Source organism: Oryctolagus cuniculus, chromosome 2 (assembly GCF_964237555.1).
Source record: "Oryctolagus cuniculus chromosome 2, mOryCun1.1, whole genome shotgun sequence".
In the NCBI taxonomy this organism is placed as follows: Eukaryota; Metazoa; Chordata; class Mammalia; order Lagomorpha; family Leporidae; genus Oryctolagus; species Oryctolagus cuniculus.
In genome coordinates, this window is record NC_091433.1 from 17534077 (window position 1) to 17552643 (window position 18567).

At 42.9% G+C, this 18567-nt stretch overlaps 1 protein-coding gene across 2 annotated transcripts in view; it reads right to left on the bottom strand.

Annotated features, from left to right (window-relative positions):
• Window positions 1-8738: 8738 nt before the first annotated feature.
• Window positions 8739-18567, bottom strand: part of ADGRA3 (adhesion G protein-coupled receptor A3) — a 139770-nt gene continuing 129941 nt past the window's right edge. For both annotated transcript variants that reach the window (XM_008274595.4, XM_070069597.1), the window contains 3 exons: window positions 13471-13616; window positions 10441-10536; window positions 8739-10317 (listed from right to left, as the gene is read on the bottom strand). In XM_008274595.4, the coding sequence (XP_008272817.3) occupies window positions 9075-10317; window positions 10441-10536; window positions 13471-13616 (1485 nt within the window). In that variant the 3' untranslated portion in view covers window positions 8739-9074. The remainder of the gene's footprint in view (window positions 10318-10440; window positions 10537-13470; window positions 13617-18567) is intronic.

Sequence of the window (18567 nt, forward strand, 5' to 3'; positions counted from 1 at the left end):
CACTCTTTCTCTTGCTCTGCCTTTCAAATAAATAAATAAATAAAGACCTTTTTAAAAAGAAAGTCTACAAGAATATTACTATACTTGTTAACTAAGCAAATCTTCAGTGACAATCAACACATAAACCTATTGTTTTTCTATATATTATTAATGGTCACTTAGAAACGTACTCTTTTCCTTCTCTGTTAATCCTATTCTGCTTTGTTCCACTTCCAATTACCAACTGTTAAACGTGCTGTTCAGTCTTTTCACATACAATATTGAGAAGAAAATCCTCAGCTAATCATAACCAACAAATTTTAAACAGATTGCAAAAATGGCCCCAAACCCTTGTCATCCTGCATGCACACCCCTTTCAGAACAACCTCACAGCTCTTCTCATCAGGTTGTGAAGGCTATTCTTTACCTCTTGAGTTTGTACTTGGCCACGTACCTTACCTCAACGAAGAGAACATCAGCAAATCAAAATGTGTCAGAAGCAAAGACTTGGAAAGCGCTGGTGCATTGGGGTTCACGCTGCTGATGCTCTTTCGAACTCTTGTCACAGGAAAAAACTCAGAACTAGCTCACTGGTGAGAGAACACACGGAGCAAAGGATGCATCACAGGTGAAGCCGGTCAAGTCCATGCAGCCACAACCAAGATGCCAGCTGAGCACACAGAGAAGCCAAACTGTCTCAGAAGAAAAGAAATGCCCACTCAAACCACAGAATTAGGAAAAAATCTTATATGAAGGCCCTGGATCTGGGGGTGCATGGGTAATAGTGAATACAAATAACTTCCACTTCGTTTCAGTACTGAGAGTATCACATGCCCATAACTCACTTCAATTCCCAGTGTACTTAGAAGGGTGAGGAAGCAAAAAAATAATGAATTGTAAAGATGTATACCTCAATAGTTAAGTTGTAAATCATCTTTTGGTTACATACATGATTACATTTAGAAGTGAAAAACACATGCTAGGTTTGATTTAAAAATCCTTATGAGAAAGAATGGAATGAGAGAAGAGATGAAGGAAGCTGGACATAATGTTGATCATTACTGAAGATAAGGTGTGGGTACATGGTGCATTCCTCTGCCCAAGCTACCCTAACACAATACCATAGATGGGAATGTATTTGCTCAGTTCTGGAGGCTGGAAGTCCTATCCCTGAACATGGATGTTTTAGTGAGCTCTCTTTCTGGCTTGCAGGTACTGTTTCCTCACTGTGTTCATGTGATCTTTCCTCTGTGCATGGGCATTGGAGAAAAAGCTCTCTTCCTCTCATAAAGCCATCAAGCCTATTGGCTTAGGCTCCCACACCAATAAATTCATTAACTGTAATTAAAGTCAGACCCCCAAATAACATATTAGAAGGCAATTTGGGCCGGCGCCGCGGCTCACTAGGCTAATCCTCCGCCTAGCGGCGCCGGCACACCGGGTTCTAGTCCCGGTCGGGGCGCCGGATTCTGTCCCGGTTGCCCCTCTTCCAGGCCAGCCCTCTGCTGTGGCCAGGGAGTGCAGTGGAGGATGGCCCAGGTGCTTGGGCCCTGCACCCCATGGGAGACCAGGAAAAGCACCTGGCTCCTGGCTCCTGCCATCGGATCAGCGCGGTGCGCCGGCCGCAGCGCGCCGGCCGCGGCGGCCATTGGAGGGTGAACCAACGGCAAAAGGAAGACCTTTCTCTCTGTCTCTCTCTCTCACTGTCCACTCTGCCTGTCAAAAAAAAAAAAAAAAAAAAAAAAAAAAAAAAAAAAAAAAAGAAGGCAATTTGTAACACTACTTTTTACCTATTTGAAAACTTTCATAAAATTTACAAGTATAACTGTGTTTCACATTGTATTGTCTGTTCATACTTAACTCAGTGAGGGATAAAATTCTCCCAAGGAGAAAATTCTGACAGGGTCTATGGACACTTCATACCACTGAAAATCATTAAGTAATTAAAAAGTCAAGCTCAAGATAATAAACCTGTAACTTTGCTTTAACATCAAATCTTCTACTACCTTTAAAGTGACTAGAAATACTATCTTTCAAACCCTACATTAGGAATACAGCTTCCCCATTTCTGCACCTTATCGATAGGGACGGACAAATTGGGGAAAAGGTCAAGACAAGGTTTACCTAACTAGAAAGGTCAGAAGTTGACCTTGAGATTTCTGGACCCCACTCTGCTGCAGTTCCTTTGACACAGTAAGTAGACTCCTGTAATCCTTCCAGAACAGAAAGCCACCTCTTCCTGCTAATGCTTCCTTGCTCTTCTATGGGGGCACGATTGAACAGACCTCACAAATACATGCGTATCAGATGGCTCTCTTGTGAGGTCCATGAAAAATCTTCATACATCTTTCTCCCCACATCCTGTGCTTATTGGCCTGCATCACAGCAGCTGCCTTCATTGAGATCTGTCACCAAAGCTTCAGCTTACATATTCATGTTCTTTAAGTTCAGTAACAAATTACCACAAGAATTTATTATAGCCCTGGGGGTCAGATAATCAAAATCAATTTAAGTGAGCTAAAATCAAGAGGGCAGCATGGCTGTGCTACTTCTGACAGCTCTCAGGACACGGGGAGAGCCCATTTCTTGCCCTCTCCAGCTTCTAGGGGCTGCCTGCATTCTTTATTCCATGACACATCAATCTGACTTCTGCTTCCATTACATCTCCTTTGAATCTAACCCTCCTGTCCCCCTTTCAAAAACATCTGCATGATTAGACCCATCAAACTATCCAGGATAATTTCTGTGTCTCGAAACCCCTAACTGAACTGTTTGCAGGGTTCTTTCGCCCTGTGAGATAATGTATTCCCTGGCTCCCTGGATTAGGATACAAAAACCTTTGTGGGACCATCATTCTGCCTACCATAACCTGTTGCCCTCTACATTATCTTGGAGTTGAAATGAGTTGGACCCCAACTCACTATGCCTAAATTTCTTTTTTTTTTTTTTATTTGACAGATAGAGTCAGACAGTGAGACAGACAGAGAGAAAGGTCTTACTTCCGTTGGTTCGCCAATCTGAAGCCAGGAGCCAGGTGCTTCCTCCTGGTTTCCCATGTGGGTGCAGGGGCCCAAACACTTGGGCCATCCTCCACTGCCTTCCTGGGCCATAGCAGAGAGCTGGACTGGAAGAGGAGCTGCTGGAACTAGAACCCGGTGCCCATATAGCATGCTGGCGCTGCAGGCGGAGGATTAACCAAGTGAGCCACAGTGCAGGCCCCAACTATGCCTAAATTTCAAAGACCACAGAGCAGCCATTCCAGGTCTGCTGATGGAAATCCCTCCCACTAGAATGAAATAAGGCAGCATTCAACTGCTCCAAAAAAGCTCTCCCAAAAACCTCACTTCTCCAATCTCCTTTACAAATCTGTTTGGCCTCTTCTTTTATGCGTGGCCTGTTAGAATCTATGGTTGTGGAACAGGCTTTTTGTGGCAGTTTTTACTACATTTAGCAATCCTGATATCCACTGATGGGCTCCTAAGTTGACACGGAAGCAGGGAGAATTCCATTCCAACATCACACACTCACTTTTTCACCAAAGCAGAAATATGAAAATACAAATGGAGCTTCATGAATGGCTAAATCATTTTATAAGATGTGTTTTATTATTTGAAAGGCAAAGTTACAGAAATAGAGGGGAGTGGAGAGAGGAAGGGAGAGAGGGATGGGGAGGGAAAGAGAATCTTTCATCTGCTATTTCACTCTACAAATGGTTGCCTGGAGCCTAGAATTTCATCCTGGTCTCCCACGTGGGTGGCAGGTGCACAAGCACTTGGGCCATCTTCTGTTGCTTTCCTAGGTGCAGTAACTGGATCAGATGCTGAGCAGCCAGGGTTCACATGTCAGCCTCACAGGTGGCAGCTTAACCCCTTGTGGCATAATGCAGGACTCAATGGTTAAATTCTTAAAGTGTATCATATCTGTCACAACAGAATGTGTCTGATGACTCAAAAGGAATTTCAAACATTCAAAGGTGAATATTAAATGAATAACATTCTATAGAACACAAAAGTATTTTGCTTCTGAATAGCTTTTCAGTTATAAATGCTCTTCCTTCTTGAATTGAAAACTCAATCTCCTGTTCATATGAAAAAGAGCAATTTACACTGGAGAGCAAACCTTTCTTGCAAAATATTAAATGTGGATTTTATAAAATTAGCATACTGTATTTTGCCTAAAGGAATATATTTCTTTATTCCTAATTTCTTCTCTAATAGTATAATGGCTATTTTTTAAAAAACTATGGAATGACAATAAATTACAATTTCATTATAAGACATTTGTACTCAAATAATGAGAATGAATTAAAATGTTTATCCAAAAATGGAATCACAGCACTTGAAGGTTAGATCTGGAGTATTTCTTCAAACATTGAAATTAGACATCTTTGAGAATATGCAAAAAAATGAAATGGAGATTTTACTCGTGTATTAGCTTGAATTCTTGTATGGAAGTTAATGGAAATCAGCTCTAGTTCCAACCAAAGGGAGGCAGAGCAGGTGGGCTGATATCATAGAACCCAAGTCCCAATAAAAAGCCTTGGGACTCTCGTTTCTTTCTGTCTGTTCTCTTGGTTTTCTGCATCACTCTGGCGACAGTGTTACAAGGCAGAATCCATCACAGTCAAAGAATCCGGAGTTCCTTAACTACCAAACAGCCTTTAGGTAAGTACCCAGGGAAGAGATTGCCCATCCTGGTATGGTCTCATGCCCATATCTGCAGAGGTTAACTACAGTCAGGCAATCACACTTCATTCTGTGTGTCCATGTAAAGGAGAGGACGGTGAAGGCATACAAGAGACAACTGTTAACTACAGCAGCTCATTCCAGAAGACTACAGATACAGCAGTGCTGAATGCCTAAGAGACTGTTGGCATCTGAGCACATAAATCTCACAGACTGCTGAGAAATGCATTATTTTGGGCACTGTTTTCTATTTGCTTCTTCCATACCTGGAAGAGACACATCTACGAGGCCATGTTTGTTACCCTAACCTGTTGGGAGTACAGGAGGCTGCAGGCAGTACAAAGTTTACCACCTGGTGGTTGTAAACTTGTAGGGGAGAAAAGCCAGAACCCAGAACATGACTGATTAACTTCCCTGTTCTCAGCCTTAAGTGTGGGGTTTTTTTCCCCATAGATGCAGTCCTTTGAGGGACTCAGCTTTATTTGGTCATCTTGGTTGTAACTCCTGACCTCTCTAGGTACCTTCTGACCTATCCCTGTATAGATGTAATGAGGTAGCGCCTTCAGTCCCACTACCAACAAAACCCTCAGGCCTGTCATACTGTCAGCTTGCCAACTTAAACCTGAAGTTAGTTAAATGTCTAGAAATTTCCTATTAGGGCACTTCAAAAAGTTCATGGAAAATCTAATTAACAGAAGTATCTATTGGTGCCAAAATATTTCATAAAATCCATGCAAACTTTTGTCTTAATATACGTTTTCCATGGAAGTTCTAAAGATCCCTAACACACACGGATTTCAAAAAACTGCTCTAGTATAAAGTTATCTTTTAATTTCATTTTTCTACAAACCATCTGAAGTGCCCTCATACTATATGGATTATTCTATATGAGATGATGATCTTGGATTTTCAGAAATGTGGTTAGAATTGTTTTGCAGTAAGATACTCCTAGTGTTTTGCCTACACTGAGGCAAGTGCATATTACACTCTGGATTCTGAAGTGGGACCATATTCAAGAATCTTCTCTTGGACTTCATCACAGAAATTTTTATTGGTGTCGAATATGAATAAAACTATCAAAATAAGGAGGTATGAAAGTTGAGCAGATAAAGGAAACTTATTAAGTAAAATATGGCAAAAATTCACAAAAGTGATGGGATGACTCAAGTAACTACAAATCATCAATGACCTCCCAGTAAGAGTACTGCAGAAAATAGAATCACAGATGCTCAAGTCCCTTTCATAAGATGGCATAGTATTTGTAGATAACCTAGGCACTTCATCACCACATTTTAATACATTACTTACAATATCTAACACAGTGTAAGCGCTATGTAAATAGTTGGTATGCTATATTATTTATGGAATAATGACAAAACAAAAAGATCTGCACATATTCAGGATACATGTAATTTAAAAAAAAAAAAAAGCTTCAGCCAACAGTTGGCTGCATCAGTGAACGTGGAACCCACAAACACAGCGGCCTCTGAACTAAAGATGAATGATCACTGGAATCTGTGAAGAAAAATACTTACCACTTGTTCTAAATTTGGATTGCTGTTGCATGCCTCACTTTCTGTGATGATTTACTTTAATTCCTGTATCAGATATTATCAACTCTCCTTCCCCAGTTTTTTATATTCTCAACCAATTCCAGTTTGGGCATATTGAATTCAATGTCTGAAAAATTCAGGTCTATTTCTACATTGTGGTTTCTCTATAAGGAGCTCAATCTATACATTCCAAGCAGAATATATATTGAACACAGATGTAGTTATACTGCTATAGGTATTTCCAAAATATCTCGATTCAGTAATCAGTTGCAATCTGTTAATGACAGAAATGTTAATGAACATTTTACATTAGTATAATAATCAAACCCAAAATATATCCCAAATTTCCTAATACAATCTAAAAATCAGGTTAGAATGCAATATTCAGTTATGTATAGAATGTGCACAAATAATGTATATAATATATATCACATATATTATATATACATAGGTACTGTATATGTGCAATGTATTATATACATTATATGGCATGACTTCAAAAAATAACTCACAGAATTAAAGAATAAGTCATATGTGGTCTCCTAGGAGGATGGATTTAACTACTTAGAGTCAAAGCTCCTTATGAAACTAAAGAAAAGAAATAATCATGATGGAATAAAGTTGGATTAAACTGCAGATACCAAGCACTGTAAGAAGCAATGAAACATGGTAGGAAGCATAAGCCCTAGTCCTGGATACGGAGTAACCTGCTGCATGTCCAGATGCTGGAAACTGAGGCTCAGTTGCCAAACTTTTTAAATGAAATGAATAAAATGGATGCACTGATCTCTAAGAAACTGCAACATCTGTGAATAGCTCACATTTCTCTAAAAAGCAGAAACCTCAGCCAGCAACAAGACATAAATCACAGATGACCAAGATGAGAGAATGTAATGTACTATTCACATCCCACACATCACATTAATTCAATCAGTGATGAAGGCTGTGTAAAGTCATCAGTCAGCACTTTCTATTTTTAATGAAATATTCATTTTCTACAAGTGTTTTGATTGCTTTTCCAATCCTTTCCCATTCCTGATTCATGTTCTTCCTGTTACCTAAATGGAGTTCTGTTATGTTTGAATAAAATGCTTATTGACAATTCCAAGAAGGGAAATCCTCATTGCCTGTGCTGATGTAGAATAAGGAGAGCAACAAAGTGCTCTCCTTGCCTACAGCTTTAGAGTTGGCTAGTGGGTCAAACAGGTTAAAGATGTGAATAAAACACTACAAAATAACGTAAGTACATGTAGTAAGAATGGAGTAAGAATTATCCAGTCCATGCTCGATTAGGTAATCATCATTAAACACCATCCTCCACACACAATAACAATTTTCCAGAAGATGCTGGGCAAGAAGCACATTACAAGCACAAATAGCACATCTATCCATTGGTTGCCATATTTCCACTACCAAAACTACCTCTGCAACTACCATCTAAAAAAAAAAAAAAAGCTTCAGTAGAACTCTGTGTTATTCTTGCAAAGCAAAGTAACCTATTTCTAATGCAGTCACCTAATGAGGAGTGAACATGTACCCTAAACATCTCACGGTGTCTCTGAGAGCTGCTCTCTGTAAACCAGAAGCTAATCCCTCAGGATTTGAGGTTTCTCAAGCTAAGCCGTGCCTTTTTTAGCGTGTCTTGAATATGTACTTTTGAATCAGATTTGATTCAAGTTTTTAGTTCTGCTGAAAATAGATCTAAGCTGTGTCAATTTTTCTGGTGTTATAATGCATAAGATGGGGAACTGGGGATCCCAGTGAGATTGAGGACTGGGAACAGGAGGGTCAGAGGTGTGTAGGTGACCAGTGACAACATCTGTATAAGAGCTGGTTTTACACCTGGAATAGAAATTAAAGATCTGAACTTTAGCATGAACCTAAGGAACTTCATTCTAAGGACAAAATAAAAGGCAACATAACAGCCAAAATTGTAAAGTCCAGAATGAGTGAACGTGAATCTTACATGGCAGCTCTTCACTTAGATTCAAAAACAACATATGGGCTGGCCCTCCACGCCCAACAAAAAGAATGAGTAAGGAAATAAAACTCAAATATAAACCAGTGAAAAGTCACAGAAGTGTTGAAAACTATTAATACAATCAAAGTGATAGGGCAAAATGATGCAACTTGGACAGTTTTTTAGGCATTTCCACTTTTAAAAGTTCTGTAGGAGAACTTTTCAAAGTTCTGTACTGTTTGCAATTACAGTTACAAAACATATCAATCTAAAATTCACTTTGACTTATAAGGAGTCATCTAAATCTTGATAGAAAATGAGTATTACGAAAAAACTATGCATGAATTTCAAAAATGTTCATACTAAAATCAACTTTTGTTTTAACTCGGGAAACCATGAACTTTTTTAAAAGTACTTCTTATATATGCTGCATCTGGTAACCATGTAATGTATCTGATCACATGTTTATGCACAATTACCCTTAAAATACCCCAAAGTATAAATTTCAGTAAAATAGAACTAAACACTTGTCTTGTAAAATATAAAAATGAAAAACAGACACAATGACAAACGCCTATTTATTATATTAAATACAAGCTTGAAATGTTAAGTCAATAGTACAGAGTCCAAGTCATTACATTTTGGATTCCCAAAATTGTCCTATTGGGGCTTTGACAACTAAAACAATGGTTTCAAGGTTTTCTGTAAATTTTCTAAGGGGGGAAAAAGGCAACAATTTGGGGATACAAAACAAATGAAATCCAAAACTTAGAAGTTTATTCAAAACGGAGTCGAATTCCTCAGGTGGCTGTAAACATCTATTTTCCAATGTTCAGAGCTTAAGGGAATGTGAATATCACAGTTCATACCAACTTCTGCCTAGGAAGCCCCGGAGCGCTACACGGTGGTCTCGTGTTTCCACAGCCCGGTCCTGACATTGCCAGTGCTATCGACCCCGTGCAAGGGCCCATCCTGCCCACTGCTTTTTGTCGGTGCATTCTGAGTGGCCAAGTTGAGGCCATACGACTTCTGCTGGCTTTCCAGCTCCACTGCGGTTGGCTTCCTCAATGCATCCTTTTTACTGCTGGTTGAAACGGGCTTTTCAAAGTTCCTGCCGCTCTTGGGAAGTGTGCTACCAGCGTCGCTGCTGTCCGGGTGGGGCGGGTTGTACTGTCTCTCACGGTAGGCCAGGTAAGCTCTGCGACTCCTCGCGTGCCCCTCGCTGTTGCCTGTGCGACTTCTAGGCAGGCCGTTCTGCACACTGCCCTCCACGCTCGTCGGGACGTCGTAGGCATACTCCCTCAGGACCGTGAGTCGGCTCGCCCGGTGTCCCTTACTGCGATTTTTGTGGTGCCGGCCCGGGTGTGCATTTGTTCGAAACTGAACGTCGACAGGGGCCACGTGCATTTTGATATCGTTGTCCATTGAGTGTTCCGTCAGACTGTTATCAAGCTGCGGAGTGGAGTTCAAAGGTAAGGAATTGGTATGGCACTGAGCCGCAGCAGCCTGCAAGTTGGTTAATTTGCAGCCCTGGGAGGAATTTTTGAAGCTCGATGCGCTTTTGTTTGTGCACGAAGACTCTGCGCTGCTGTTGATGCATTTCGGAGCCTCGCCGGCCGTGCCGCCGGTATTGGGGGGCTGCACGTTGACTTGCACCGAGTAGGAGCTCCGTCCCGGGCAGCATGTCATGGTCCAGGCGAGTCTGACGTCCTCTCTGTTCACACAGTGCTGAACCACGATGAACGCACTGAAGCTTAAACAGGTGGCTCCAAAAAAGAAGCTGAACACCAAGTCTAGAGGGTAGTACAGAGATACGGCCAAGGCCCCAAACATCCACAGAGCCACATACAAGAGCAGCGTAAGGCTGGCCCCCAGGAGTTGAGCGTGAAAAGTGTGCTCGTTCTCCAACGCTGATGCAGAAATCAGAGACAAAGACATGGAATCCTGATGATTTATTTCACCGTGTTCATTGGCCGCCAGCCTCTGCTGCTCCTCGGTGGGCTCCTTAAGCTCGTATTTGCGCTCGGGGTGCCTTTTCAACTGAATAAATATGCTTAGAAAATACATACAGTTTACGAAAGTGATGAAGCTGGCCGGTCCGTAGAAGGCGCCCAAGGAGGGTTCCCACGCCATCCAGCAACTAGGAAAGAACACAGGGAAGCAGCTCAGATGCTGTGCAGTAACTGGTGGTGCCTAGAAGATGCTTAAACAAAAACGGACAGAAGCAACTGGGCCAGGTACACAGAGAACACACAATACTCACTAGGGTGCGTTTGGCCGACTGCCGTAATTCTTGATGTTGGCTGCTGCTGTTATGCCACAAACTATGATGGGGATCCCACCACCGATCAGGTAAAACCTAGGAGGAGTGACAGCAGTGAATGTCCGTCTATGCCAGATTTTTCTCAGTGTCTCACTACGTTCCAAGACATTCTTTGCAAGATTATTAAACTTTTATTACAAAAACATACTGAGGGATATATTCGGGAGGCTGCAGGTTTTTTGTTTTTGTTTTAGCAATACCATGTTTCTGTTTTGTTTTGGATTTCTTTGAAAGCACAGGCCCAGGAAGTTTCGGAGCTGGGGAAACCTGGTTAGCTGCTGCCACCCTGTGGACTTGCACAGTAGTGCTGAGCCACGGAGCAGAAAGGGCTCCTTATAACTTTATGAGGGACTGGCTTCTTTTGATTCAGCTGATGAACTGGAAATTCAGACCATGACCCAAGAGGCACTGAGACCTCGCGGTGCCAGGAACAGCATGACAGACAATGTTGTTTTAGTTACTGATCAGTGCTCAGCTAAGCCCGGTTATTGTAGGACCTCCGATCACTGTTTCCTAAGACAAGGATGGTATCTGGATGCTGCACCTTCAGAGTGAAGAAGCCCTCTGCCTGCCCCAACCCTGCGCCTCCAGAGCAGCTGGGAAGGCACAGGTCTGAAGGGTGCAGTAAGAACTGAAGAAGGACAGAGTGGTGACTAGGACTGCAAAGAAAAGCTTGACCTCTGAGATTTCTGCTCTTCCTGAAAAGAACCTTCAGCCCAGGCGGGATCCCCTAGGGCACCACCAGAATTTAATCCTGCATTTGCTCCTACTGAGACAAGGCCCCCAGTCCTGAACGTGCTGTGTAACAGCAGTGTCCATGGCATATTCTTCATACACTGTTTCTCCTTAAGTTTGTTGTTAGTACTGCTGAAAACTGATGGATCTACAGCCCCGTCTTGTCCTGCACAGACTCGGGGGAAGCTAATAGATGTTCCCTCCTCCCTCTTCCTACCACACTAACTCACGTTTTATTCTAGCCTGAAAAGAAGGCCGTTGTTCCAAAAACAATCTCGGGTTCTGCCACTCCCTCTGCCAACATTCTCCCCTCTGAGACTTCCCGTTATCAACGAACTCTTATTTTGTGGGTTTCAAAACTTCTTCTGCAATGCCTCTTCTTAGCTTATATATAAGCTCGAGTTTCCCCACCCTTCTACAAGCTTGCACCACACCTTCTTTTTCTCTCCCTTCAGCGGCAAACTCCAGGACACGTGGCTGCAGGTACCCTGGCTGCAGCCAGCTGGGGCCAGCCCTGGCCCACTCTCCACCCTGCCCACTCCTCTCCACACAGCAGTGCAGCTGCAGCTTCTTTCAGTGCAAGCAGAGGGAGGGGAGGAAGGGGTCCACAAGCTCTAGGGTGGGGCTGCCACCCTAGAATCACTGTGAGAATGCAAGGTGTTTGATGCCAACACAGCCTTTTCCTTAACCTCTTGTGACTTTTTTTTTCCAAATCCCTAGGAAAGCACAGTCGCCCAAACACACCACCTCTCGTGTTTCTAACACATGTGGTGACAAAGGTGCACACTCCCCTCCCAGACCCAGTCTCATGCTCATCACACACATTCTCAGGGCTGCTCTTTCATTTCTTCCCCTGATCTTTCACCGCCAAGCCAGGAAGCCAGGGAGTGGCCCAGGGATCATTCTTTCCCTCACTTCTCCAGGAGAGATCTAGTTCATGATCACAGCTTCAACAGCCGCACCTGGCAGTGGGTCCTGCCTCACCACTGTGTCTAGCTCGCCTTGTCTGCTGACCCCTAGAGCTCCAAAAAGGTCCACTTGGCACCAGGAGTACTGGTGAGCCCCCTCCGCTGTGTTCCTGCACCACTGCTACTTTCCCTGCAGTGTTTCCTCAATGGACAGAACACTACGGAGGCATCCTAGCTAACAGAGTGGGTAAGGTGTAGCCGGCTGCGTGTGTCTCTTCCTCATGCTCATTAAACCTGGCTGGACTCGTATCCCAGAGAAACACACTCAGTGTCCTCCTCCCTCCTCTCCAGGCCAGCAATCTGGCTTCAGCCCTCACGGGGACCACAGCAAGGACCCCTGTGGAATTCCTTATTCTCTAGGAATCCGATTTACATCCCACACTACCGCCATGGCCTTCCTTCTAAAATGACACTGGATCAAGTTACTCCCTTAGTTAAGCCTTCAGTGGCCACTCACATTTCAACATGGCCCCAAAGGCCCCAAACCCAGCTCCCACGCTGAGTTCCTGCCGCTCTGCACCACACCCCCAGACGCCAGTCAGCCTGGACTCAGCTGGCTCCTCTATTTGGCATGCCACCCATCCTTTGCCTGAACAAGAAGCAAGGTTCAGGATAGTGGTTCAGCATTTCCAAACAGCCCAGGATCCTTCCCAAGTTAATGGTGCCTCCATTTGGAATTCCCAAAAACCTAACATGACTACAGCCCTTCTGCGGACTGCACACACCAAGGGCCAGGCGGTCAACACACACAGTCAGCACTGATGAAGCTGTGCTCTTACAGTAAGATAAACCACTGGCAAGGCTTCTGTTCTAATGGGTAGGGAGGACATAACTCCAACTCCACTATGTCTTTTGTAGAGAATAATTAAATGGATACAAACTTGAGCAGGTAGAAATCTCTAACATATGACCTCAAGGAAAGAAAAAGAGCTAACATTTTCTTAAGGCCTCTTACATGGCCAGATCAGTTTAAGTGTTTTTCCCAGTAACTCACTCATTCCTAGTGACAGCTCTATGAGGTATAATCTGCCCCACTTCAGAGCTGATGAGCCGGGAAGCCAGTGGGATGCAGCTAACTCAGGACACACACACAGCAGGAGCATAACCTGCAGGGTGCCCAGTTTATAATCCATTCTTTTCCTTCCCAGAATGTAGTCTCCATTTTTTTGAGTTATAATTGATGATCTCTGTGTCAACATTGACGAACAAAATGTTTAACTGACATTTAAGATAACACTGAAGATGTTACAACAAAGGCATCAGATACCTGAGCATCGGTCTTGGTGGAGGTGGTGGTTCGTCGGGGTCCTGGCACCTCTTTGCTTTTCTAGTAACTTGCTTATAGATATTTCGAGCTGTCACACCCACCCACAGGACTGTGGCAAGGGTGGAATAATGAAGAATTATCCCAACCTACAAGGAAGAAGGAAGAATGTATAAACTAGAGGAAAAAAGTGTTCCTACTACGACTTATTATGAAGATTGCTAAGTTTGCTCAAAAGCAGTATGCATTCTAATGAAATACAAAGTGGATTCTAATGATCAACTACTTTTCTGCCTGTTAATAAAACAAAGCATTCAAAGCGGCTTAAGACAGAGGAATATGTTCCTCCAGTACACAAACCAACAGCCTAGCACACACCAGGCAACCTTTCACACACCACAGGACTGGCTCCTAGAACCAAAGGCATGGTTTTCAGAGATGCCAGGTTACAGAGTTCAGTTTCTAATGCCCATTTTCAGGAAGAACACAGAGGGTAAGAGTAACACAAAGAACCGCTTCTGTGTAAGAGACCTGAGTTATTTTTCATGTTGTTGTTTGAATGGACACATGCAAAACCGCACATACGTATGGGATACCATGATAGGTGCCCAGATTGTGCAGTGTCCAATCATGATAAACACGCCTATCTCCTCAACACTGCTTTATGGTGAAAACATTCAAAAATCCTTCTAGTGAGAAATACATAGTACATTATCATGATCTATACCTCCTCTAATGAGCAGAACACAAAAACTTGTTATTCCCATACACCTAGAACTTAGTAGCCATTAACCAACCTCACCCTAGTCCTTCCTTCCCCTTCTCTTCACAGCCTCTGATAAACACCATTATACTCTTAACTTCTACGAGAACAACTTTTTCAGGTTCATTTATGAAAGAGATCACGGGATACTTTTCAGGGATTGGCTTATCTTACATACAACAATCACCTCCAGTTCCATCGGTTTTGAAAATGACAAAATCCTGCCCCTTTTATGGCTGAGTAGTATTCCACCATATATATGTACCACATTTTCTTCATTCATCACTGACAGGACACTTAGGCTGCTTCCCTTGCTTGATTACTGTGACTAGTGCTGCAATAAACATGGGAGTGCGGGTGTCTCTTCAACAGGTCGATGTCATTTCCCATAGATAAATACCAGCAGTGTGGACTGCGAGACCGTATGAGACCTCAGTCCTAATTTACGGCATTCACACATTAAAGTAGTAAGAAAGCAGTGTATCAGTGGTGACGAGAATAAACCTGAATATTAGAAATTTCACTTGCTTTTAAAAGTGGTATTTACCTCTTACCTATCATGTGACCTGGGTTATACACATCTCAAACACTGGCTTCCTGATTTGAAACGCTGACAGTACTGTTAAAATACTGTGAGATTAAATAAGATGGACTATAGAAGGTATTTAATACACTACCTGGTATACAATAAACAATTAGTAAAATGTGTTATTACTGTTACATGATAGGAGTATGGCTTTGACGAAATAATATGCCTTCTCTGAAATTAAGTTTACTCAATTTAGCATGAGAGCACTTCAAAAACTCCATGGAGAAAAGGAAGTAGGGGGCCAGTGTTGTGGCATAGCAGGTAAAAAACTGCTGCCAGCAACAGTGGCATTCCATGTAGACATCAGTTGGAGTCCTGACTGCTCTACTTCCAATCCAGCATCCCTGCTAATGGCCTGGGAAAGCAGTGAAAGATGGCCCAGGTGCTTGGGTCCCTGACAGCTACGTGGGAGACATGGAAGAAGCTCCTGGCTCCTGGCTTTGGCCTGGCCCAGCCCCAGCTATTGCAGTCATCTGGGGAGTGAATCACAGATCTCTTTCTGTTTCTCTCCCTCTCTCTGTAACATTCACTTTCAACTAAAAAAATAAATCTTTAAAAAGAAAGTAAAGGTTTATTTTAACGCAAAAATGTTTTTCAATCCTTGGGATACAGTAAGTGCTCATAGAGTGTGATTGTAATTTAGGTAGATAATTGTACCAATTAAGATTATTCCCTGGTGGATGATTTAAGGAGCACGTTTATCCTATGATTTGTTTGAAGAACTCCAATTGACAATGCAGTTCTAGATGAAGACTGGATAGTGGAAAAGAAAGCTTTGAAATCAATTTTTTTTAAAGATTTATTTAATTATTTAAAGGCAGAAGAACACAGAGGCAGAGAAAGAGAGAGAGAGAAGTCTTCCATCCACTGGCTCATTCCCCAAACAGCCACACTGGCCGGAACTAGGCCGATCAGAAGTCAGGAACTTTTTTGGGGTCTCCCACATGGATGCAGGGGCCCAAATACTTGGACCATCTTCCACTGCTTTCCCAGGCCACAGCAGAGAGCTGGATCGGAAGTGGAGCAGCTGGGATTCGAACCAGCACTCTTATGGGATGTCAGCACTGCAGGCAGCAGCTTTACCTGCTAAACCACAGCGATGGCCCAAAATTTAAGAAAAATACTGGGCTGGTGTTGTGGTGTAGCATGTAAAGCCACCACCACCTGTGATGCTAGCATCCCATATGAGCGCCGGTTCAGATCCTGGCTGTTCCACTTCCAATTCAGCTCACTGCTAATGGCCTTGGAAAAGCATCAGAAAATGCCCCAAGTATGTGGGCCCCTGGCACCCATGTGAAGACCCAGATGAAGCTGCCAGCTCCTGGCTTTGGCCTGCTGTTGAGGCCATTAGGGGAGTGAACCAGTGGATGGATGGAAGATTTCTCTCTGTTTAACTCTTTCAAAATATAAGTCTTAAAAAGAAAAATAGGTGTCATGAATATAGTAATTCTTTATTATGTATCAAGTCTTATTTTCACAGGATCAAAACCCAAGGTAGTCACCATCCAGGCTATGTCGCGCAGTAACTGAGGGGCAGCTGGGAGGCAGGATCAAGCTTGGCCAAACTAGAGAAGTCAGAAGTTTTCTTCTTAAAGAGCAAAGTGCCTCTTTGGTTCCTAGTAGTTTTGCTGACTGCACTGTGAAAGTAAAATTTACAGAGAGAACTGGAACAAAAAGCATAAAATAACCCTTTGAGCTATCTAAAGTCATAGCAAATACCGTGCATAAAAATAGTATAAATGAATTTGGTGCTCAGAAAGCAATAAATTCAAGACACATCATTGATAGGGACTTAAGATAGGAAGGCTGTGCTATTTAACTGCTGGAGTTTTCTGACATAAAGGTCAACAGAATGAGACACAGTTTGAAAATATGGACGTTAAAAATACAGTTTAAAATATTTTCAACATGGGAGGTGCAAGATAGATTTTTCTAAAGGTAAAAACTTAATCTTTAGGCTCTATAGCATCTCCTATGGCATTTCTAAGTTTCCAGATTAGAGTCCACTCTTACAGATACTGAAGCATTCCAGTTAAAAGATTATTGCCCACTGAGAAAGTCAACGATTGGGCTGACATCTACAAACTGGGCCACACAAGTGAATCACTAAATATCGTACAAGCACCAGAAAAACAGAGGAACTGAGACCCAGAAGAGCGGGTGTCCTGTCTTCTGGGATGTACTGCTTCTCTCTATCTGACACTTGGGAGTGAAACCCAGCCTCACTGTCATATTTTCTTCCAAAAAAACCTCGAAGATCCACATGGAAACTCTATACAATTGGGAAACAGATAATCTAATCTGTAGGGCATATACACAGCTAATTAAATTCAACAGATTATTACTTACAAACGCCACTTTACCACACGTCACCAATTTCCAAAACTGCGGAAGGGGCATAAAATGGACTTTTGTGATAAATATAATCATATATAATATATAAAAATTCCGCTAGCAGTAGCTTCTACTAATGAATTCCTATGGGTGTCCAAAAACATTTTTCTGTATGTGATTTAACACTACCACCCTGACATTACCATTCACTCGGTGTTACTAATCTGGAGACCCACAGAGTCTGAGGCTGAGGCTGAGAAGTGAAATTACCTCTCAGAGGGCTATGACTCCACTCAAGCCTGGTGGCTGCCAAGCCATTTTCTACCATTGTGTGCCAGCTCCCACTAAATGGGAAAGCACAGGATTGAGAGCAAGGGGCACCCCAAGTCCAAAAGACGAGTATTTCAACCCCAATCCTGCCACCTAACAGCCCTAGTGTTTGTGGGAAAGTTACCCAAATTCCTGTGGCTAAGCTTATGTATTTACAAACTACAGGAAGAAAAGGCACCTCCTAGGTTAGTGTGAGTGAAGATCACACATTGGCAGTGGTTGGCAAGTAGAAGGCTTTTACGATTCACTAATTAGACTTTCCCCAACGCCACCCACATGCCATTAACAGCAGTCGTCTAGGAGCAGATAGAGATGTAGCTGCCAGCACGGTTTATAGAGTGATTCATGGAATGGCACAGCAATGAGGTAACTAAAGTAACACCCAGCTGAATCCCTTCAAAGCACAGCTAAGGAAACTAGGACCAGAAAATTAATGCCCAAACAGTGCTTTAGTCACACACTACGTAGAAGAGATCCTCAACCCTGAGCTGCTGGTCCCTGTGTTCTGTCATTTGGCTTCTTAGTTCTCCTGCAGCTCTCCCACCTGCAAAGCAGAGTGGGAGACCACAGAACGCACCAAAGGCACCACCTGGAACTGGCCAGTCAGGCAAAGTGGGAAGTACCTGGCTATGGGGTCTTAAATAACCTCAGCCAATCACTGTGGGGAAGAAACTATCAGGACCCAATCACACTGTTGGTAAAACAACTGGGCTCTAAAAGGCTCTAAAAGGCAAGCAAGAAAGACAAAACACAGGCAGGCATTTGGCATGGTAGTTAAAACACTGCTTGGGGCACCTATTCCTGGGTTTGAGTCCTGGCTCATCTACTTCTGATCCACCTTCCTGATAATGTACACCCTAGACAAAGACAGATGTTGGTAGAAGTACTTGGGTCCCTGTTACCCACAGGGTATACCTGGGTTGAATCCCAGACTCCTGGCCTCACTCTGGCCCACTCCTGCCTGCTGCAAATATTTAAAGAGTGAACCAGTGGAAGGAAAAGTTCTCTGCCTTCTCTCTCTCTCTGCCTTTCAAATAAAACAAAAAGATTTCAAAGAAAGACCAAATGATATGAATTATGTGCA